Here is a 7102-nt window from a genome sequence, read left to right as displayed (position 1 = left end):
TTTTATTGTATGTATGTATGTTATGTATGTATGTATGTATGTATGTATGTATGTATGTATGTATGTATTTTTGGATAAAATCTAACCTGACAAAGTCCCCATCTCCCAGCACAGGACCTCAGAGCATTGTTCTTAACACTAGAGGGGGATGAGGGGTTGTCACACAGGCTGTGTAGCATTCATACGCCATGTTCCTCCTCTGACCTTGTCAGGTCAACCTGGCCCATGTCCACGTGAGCAGCATTTCTTTCTCCCTGACTTCCTTGGCCACAGTGTCTTCACTGGGCCCTAGGCAATAAACCCAAGCCTGAATTTGCAGCAGTTTCTAGAGATATGTTCTACACACCCAGATATATGGACAAACGAGCTATCTTCAGGTGATAGAATTTCAATATCCCTGTGTCTGTCAGTATTTGATAAGGGCTGGGGCAGCAGAAAGCTGAAGGGTGAAAAATTTGGCCATAACAATGACACACTAATCATATAAACAGCCATTATTTTAAAAATATTTCCTGGGTGCCTAGTATATACTAAGCAAAGGAAATGACATGTAATTCAGGAGACAATTAAGGCCCCAAAGGGGGTGAGGCTGTTAGCATTTGATACAAAGTGATTGGGAAAGGGGCAGCTGGGAAAGACATGTCCCTAGGCTTTAGAGAAGCCAAGAGAAGTCTTGAGTATTGCTGGGTAAAGAGCTTCCTGACCAAGGAGACTGCAACTCTAAGGCCCTGAGGTAAGAAGGTGGGCATCATATTTGAGGAAGAAGGAAGAGGTTGGTGTGGCTGGAAGACAGCCAAGGACAGGAACTTAGAAGGCCTGGAGTGTGGCTCCACAGTGGAAGTGGCAGAGCGCTGCTAAGTATGTGCGAAGCCCTGGGTTTTCTCCACAGTGCTTCCAGAGGGAAAGGAAGGGAGGACAAGGGGAGGGAAAGGAAGAGAAGGGGAGGGGAGGGAGGAAGAGAAGAGGACAGGACAGCAAGTGCAAAGGAGGGCAGGGGGGAAAGGGAAGAGAAGGGGAAGGGAGGGAGGGAAAGAGAAGGAAGGTGAGCAAGGGAGAGGAAGAAAGGGAAGTCTAAGAGACCCGACAGTGGTGGAGATGGGAGAGAGGGCTTACTGCCTTCCATATACTCAGCTTCTCATTTTGCACCCATCAGTTTGTTTAACCCTTTCTGTACCCAGTGAATATCACCGCATTGAACAGCAGAGGAAACCAAGCCTCAGAAAGAGGAAACACCATGTTTAAGGTCACGTGGGTTAGGACAGTGCTAAGATTCGAACACCAATCCACAGCCAGCCAGCTTCCTACAGTCAGTTTGGCTTCTGGTCCTTGGTGTCCATGGGTACATGCTTTGAACAGGGCTGCTAGGCCAGACCCCTCTTACTCAACAATGGCCCATTCTTCTAAAGCTCCCTCACCTGGCCCTCTAGAACCCCGGAACTCAGAACATAGTTTCAGAGGCAGCTGTGACCTCCATGTGCTCAAGCAGGAACTTCCTTTCTGCTCCTGGGTTTCTTGGGCTCACTCATTAGCAGACAGGTCCTGCTCTCAACACAAGAGGAAACTTAAAGCCTTCACCTCAGACTTCTGCACCCTCCCTGATTGCCCCAGCTCCATGTGGCCTGACAGCCCCGAAAGTAATCCAGCTGCTTGCAGGTATGAGCTTGCCAAATAACACCACTCTCTGATTGACGAGCCTGCCCTGGTGACCTTCCTTTTGTCGGGTGTATTATATATTAAAGATGCAACACATTAGGGCCAGTACAATGGCTTTATAGGAGCAGCATGACCCCACCCCAGACCTGTTTGGATTTAGACTCAAGCATTAGTATTTGTAAACAAACAAAACAAAACTCTTGTAAAAACCTTACTGTTTAGTTGTGAATGACCCACTAAAATAGGCCTTGGGGCTTGTAGTAAGAATTAAATGAGGCCATCCATACATTCACTATTCACCGAACATCAAAACAGGTCCAGATGTGGTTCTAGGAGGTGGAGAAGCAGCTATGAACAATGCTATTCGTGCATTATCTGAAATCTCAGCACTTGGGAGGTTGAGGTGGGAAGATCATGAATATCTAATCAGCTTGGCAAAAACAAACTGGAATATGAAATAAACACTGGTGCTTGGGAGGCCAGCGTGCTATAGATGGAGGTGAATGAGGCCGGGTGACTTGAGAAACCTTCCCTCCTGAGAGCTGGTATCTGAGCTGGGGTGGCCTCTGGTGTCCGTGGTATATACTCTCAGCAGGGGCCTCAACACTCAGCTCTGGATGACCAGGAGGTGAGATAAATAAGTCCTAGGCAGAAGCAAAGTCCTGGGTGGAGTTGGGGAGGGGCCTAGGTCACAGGGCATTAAGGACAAGGTCTAGAGACACTGGAGCCAAGAGTCTAACACAAGGTTTTGGATGATTCATGCTGACAGATCATGAGAACCTTTCCAGAAAGAGAAGCAACTTGGTCTAGTTCATATTAAAAATGGTGGTCTCTAACTGCTGTGAGTGTGTGTCAGAGGATTGAGGACTATAAAGAATAGATGACCAGCAAGCATCACATGGTCTGGATAAGAGCCAATGGTGGTTGGGATATGGAAGTCTTGGTGGAATCCTGGTCGTGAAGATCCCACAAAGGGGCTTAGGAACACCTTTTCAGCATCTGCTATTCCTACCAAGGAATAGTCACTGTCCCCTGAACTGGGGGCTGATATTGAATCTGAGTTTGGAATTTTTAGGACTGAGCAGGAAGGATGCTGGCCACAGGAGCAAGCAGGCACAAAAAGAATGAGGTCCGCACCCAGGTAACAAACGGGCAAGGCATTGGCAGAGAACAGCTGAGGGCACAGTGCAAGCAGGGATGCAGATGCAAGCAGGGATGCAGGATGGTCTGCCAGAGATGACACAGAGGCAAGCCTAGGTTTCAGGGGGCTCTCAGTAGAAAGAGCAAGAAGGGCAGCGTGTGATGGCTGGGAGGAGGAGTTACATTCTCTCCACTCCTGGAGAATGTACAGTTCATTTTATTTGCTTGCTTTAGTCACGTGTTTCCTGAACAAAGCTTTCTACCATCATCCTCCCTTAAATGCTATGCTGTTCCTTTCCTCCATCATTTTCCAGTCCTTCCTCCCTGCTCTTGTTCCCAGCTCTTATCAGCATCTTCTTTTTTGTCTCATCTACTTGTTTCCCAGCAGAACATAAACACTCTAGTCTGTTTCATCCACTCCTGTGTCTTCTGTGCCTAGAAGGGAAGGCAGCATGGCTCATGACTTGAAAAAATACATAGTGAGCAAACCAACGAATGAGTGAATGTGCTGGTTTGAATAAAAATGGCCCCCACAGGATCAGGAGGAGTGGCACTACTCAGGGGGTGTGGCTGAGACTATTCAGGGGGTGTGGCTGAGACTATTCAGGGGGTGTGGCTGAGACTGCTGGGGGTGGGGTGGCTGAGGTGCTGAGAATACTTCATTTACATGAAGAGGAATTTCCAGTGTTTGCTGGACACGTCCTTATTGGAAGTGGGGAAGTTAAAGCTGTGATTTGGCCACCATGCTGCATGACCTCCTCAGGGGGAGCAGGGGTGAGGGTCACACAGGCTACATGAGCTGGCACATGCAGGCCCAGAGCAAGGAGAAACCTGTCCTACTTCTGAGGGTCCCAGGATGAGATTTTCAGGGTATGGACATGTCTTGACATCACTCTTGCTCTGGACTAGCTGCCCCAGTCACATGGGTGTGGTGAAGGCTGATGGTGAGGGCAGTGGTTTGAATAAGAAAGAGCCACGTAGGCTCATAGATTTGAATGCTTGGTTACCATGGAGTGGGTGGCACTATTTGAAAAGATTGGGAGGTGTGGCCTTGTTGCAAGAAGTGTGTTACTTCTTTGAGATTTCAGAAGCCCAAACTAGCCCCAGAGGCTCTCCCTTCCTGCGGTCAATGGATCTGAATGTGGAACTCTCAGTTTCTAAAGCACCATGTCTGTCTGCATGCTACCATGCTCCCCACCATGATGATAATAGACTAAACCTCTGAAACTATAAGGCAGCCCCAATCAAATGCTTTTCTTCATAAGAGTCACAAGGGGTCCTGGTGTCTCTTCACAGCAATAGAACACTGACTAAGACAGTGATCTTGTCTTATCAGCTGGTAGGGGCTGTTTTCTGTGATACAGACCTGGAGCTCTGAAGTCGGACACTTGGAGTCCATGCCTTAAACAAGGTAGAAAGTGAGGTACAACACCCAAAGTTGTCGCCCTGACCTTCACACAGGCATGGTAGCTTGCCAACACCCACATATACACACAAATATGCACACACATACCATACACACACACACCACACCACACACACACACACACACACACACACACACACACACACCATACACACACAAGCAAAAATGCATGAGATTATCAGGAAAATTTGTACACTGCCTAGATAGTTAATAATACAAAGGTGTTACTTCTATTTCACTGAATGTGATTATTGTTCTATTTTAAAAAGTATAGAAACCTTTAAAAAATTCCTTATCACTTAGAAATTCATATTGAAATATTTATATGTGACATATAGAAAGCCTGAGAGATAAACTTCACAATAACTCAGTGGAGAGTTTATGAGACTATAAATGGAATAATTTGTAGGGCTATGGACCTTAGGAATGGTGTCTTGAGGACACATATTGCTATTTTCACTAGTTTGCACCTATTCAAAATTTCTCAAATAAAGAGTTGAAACAACAACAATTTAAGAATCATCTGGAACCTTTGAAGCACATAGATATTTGGATCTTGTACTGGTTAGTTTTATGTCAACTTGACACAAGTTAGAGTCATTGGGAGGAGGGAGTCTCAATTGAGAAAATGCCTCAATAATATTGGGCTGTAGGCAAGCCTGTAGGGCATTTTCTTAATTAGTGATTGATGGGGGAAGGTTCAGCCCATTGTGGGTGATGCCATCTGTGGGATGGAGGTCCTGGGTTCTATAGAACAGACTGAGCAATAAATATCAAGCCAGTAAGCAGAACTCTTCAATGGCCTCTGCATCAGCTCCTGCCTCTGGGTTCTTGCCTGGTTTAGTTCCTATCCTGACTTCCTTCAGTGATGAGCAGTGATATGGAGGTATAAGCTGAGTAAACCCTTTCCTTCAAAGCTTGCTTTTAGTCATGGTGTTTCATCATAGCAGTAACTAAAAGACAGGTCTGTGGTGGCTTGGATAAGGACTCCCCCCCCACACTATAGATTTATGTGTTTCGATGCTTGGTCCCTAGGGACCATTAGGTGGTGTGGTTTTATTGGAAGAGGTATGACATTGTTGAAGGAAGCGTGTCACTGTGGTGTCAGGCTTTGAGGTCTCCTAAACTCAAACTCCAACCCAGTGTGGCACACAGTCTTCTCCTGGTTGCCTTTGGATCAAGATGTAGAGCTCTCAGGCTGGTGAGATGGCTCAGTGGGTAAGAGCACCCGACTGTTCTTCCGAAGGTCCAGAGTTCAAATCCCAGCAACCACATGGTGGCTCACAACCATCCGTAACAAGATCTGGCGCCCTCTTCTGGAGTGTCTGAAGATAGCTACAGTGTACTTACATATAATAAATAAATAAATCTTAAAAAAAAAAAAAGATGTAGAACTCTCAGCTCCTCCAGCACCATCTGCCTGCATGATGCCATGCTTTGCACCTTAGAGGTAATGACTAAACTTCTGAAACTGTAAGCCAGTCCCAGTTAAATGCTTTCCTTTATAAGAGTTGCCTTGGTCATGGTGTCACTTCACAGCAATAAAACCCTAAGACAGAAGTTGGTACCAGGATCTGGGGTTATTGCTGTGATAGGCTTGAGCATGCTTCTGTCCAGAGGCATGTGGATTTCAGGACTTTAGATTAGGAAAGCAGTGGGATGCTTTATAGGCATTCCTAGTGGAAACATGGAAGACAGTAGTGCGGAGGCAATTTGAACTGTGGGACCTGGCTCAAGAGGTTTCAGAGAAGAAGAACGTTAGCATGTAACCTCGAGACTGTTCTTGTGATATTAGTAAAGATATGGCTGCTTTTTGCCCGTGTCTAAGAGTCTGGGGGCTAAAATGAAGAGATTTAGATTAATTGCGTTGACAATGGAAATCTTGAAACATCCTAGAATAGACGCTGACTTGTGGTTCACGCTTTTGAAGAGGTTTTTTTTGTTCTTTTTTGTTTTTTGTTTTTTGTTTTTTTTGACCAAACATAGCAAACTGAGAAAGGAAAAATACAAAATATATGATTCAAGGGTTAAAGGAAGTGGTCTGGGCAGAGCTGGAGGGGCAGGAGGCATCGTTAGTATTGGTAACGGGGTGGTGGGAGGAGACGAGTCAGAGGTTCACTTGGGGATTCTGCAGTGGCACTTACTCTGCAAACATCTCTCCAAGGAGCTAGGATTCTAAAGGTCTGTGTTTGACTCCAGGCCTCGATGAATGGGAACTGTTCTAGTGCCCAGGGTTTGAGGTTGCTCAGACAAGCTTGTCTTTTGCCAAGCTGTGTACATTGCTGTAGTGCTGCGAGCCCTGGATGCTCCAAGGTTCCCATCAGTGTAGGTTTGAGAAGAGATATGCTTCCTCTGCTGCCCCCTGCAGGCCATCCATGGAACTGCTTTGGACACCTTTGCTGCTGGTGGCTGCTTGCCTCTCAGAGGTCCTTGGCTCACCAGAGATAGACACCGGCATCAACATTTCCCAGCCTTTGCACATCCTGGAGGATCATAACTTAATGGTGCTGACTCCCGCAGGCTTGACGCAGACGCTGAATGAGACCCGCTTCCTAATGGTGATTTTCCGTGAGTATTTGGCTCTGGCAATGAAGGGTGATGCCTGTCTCATTGAGTTGGGGGACCACAGGGCTTCCATATACTATCAGATGGAAAGAAAACACAAAAATACGACAGGCACTTAGCTGGACATTGGCCTGTCCCTGTAGGAACCCAAAATTCTGCTCACCAATAGCTGTTCTGTCACAGGGGAAGGCTAACGTCTTTTTTCTCGAACCCTCTACTACCGTGATACACCCTCAACTCCTGCTTTTACATTTTTAAAATCACTCCAATAGCAACAAATATGAACACTTCCCTTCACATGAGCAGCGATTATTGCCA

The 7102-nt window shown here is 46.3% G+C and overlaps 1 protein-coding gene across 3 annotated transcripts in view; it reads left to right on the top strand.

Moving 5' to 3' along the window:
* The first annotated feature begins 1446 nt into the window (after positions 1–1446).
* The window catches only part of Pdilt (protein disulfide isomerase like, testis expressed), a 32394-nt gene continuing 26738 nt past the window's right edge, over positions 1447–7102 (top strand). The window contains exons 1-3 of one of the 3 annotated variants that reach the window (XM_021167723.1): positions 1462–1653; positions 2729–2782; positions 6588–6787. In XM_021167723.1, coding sequence (XP_021023382.1) covers positions 1613–1653; positions 2729–2782; positions 6588–6787 — 295 coding nt within the window. In that variant the 5' untranslated portion in view covers positions 1462–1612. Of the gene's footprint in view, positions 1654–2728; positions 2795–6587; positions 6788–7102 lie in introns of all 3 variants that reach the window. The other 2 variants (XM_021167722.1, XM_021167724.1) reach the window with 2 other exon arrangements.

Source organism: Mus caroli, chromosome 7 (assembly GCF_900094665.2).
Source record: "Mus caroli chromosome 7, CAROLI_EIJ_v1.1, whole genome shotgun sequence".
Lineage (NCBI taxonomy): Eukaryota > Metazoa > Chordata > Mammalia > Rodentia > Muridae > Mus > Mus caroli.
Note: the sequence above shows the minus strand (reverse complement) of the source record. Positions and strands in the feature narration are given on the sequence as shown.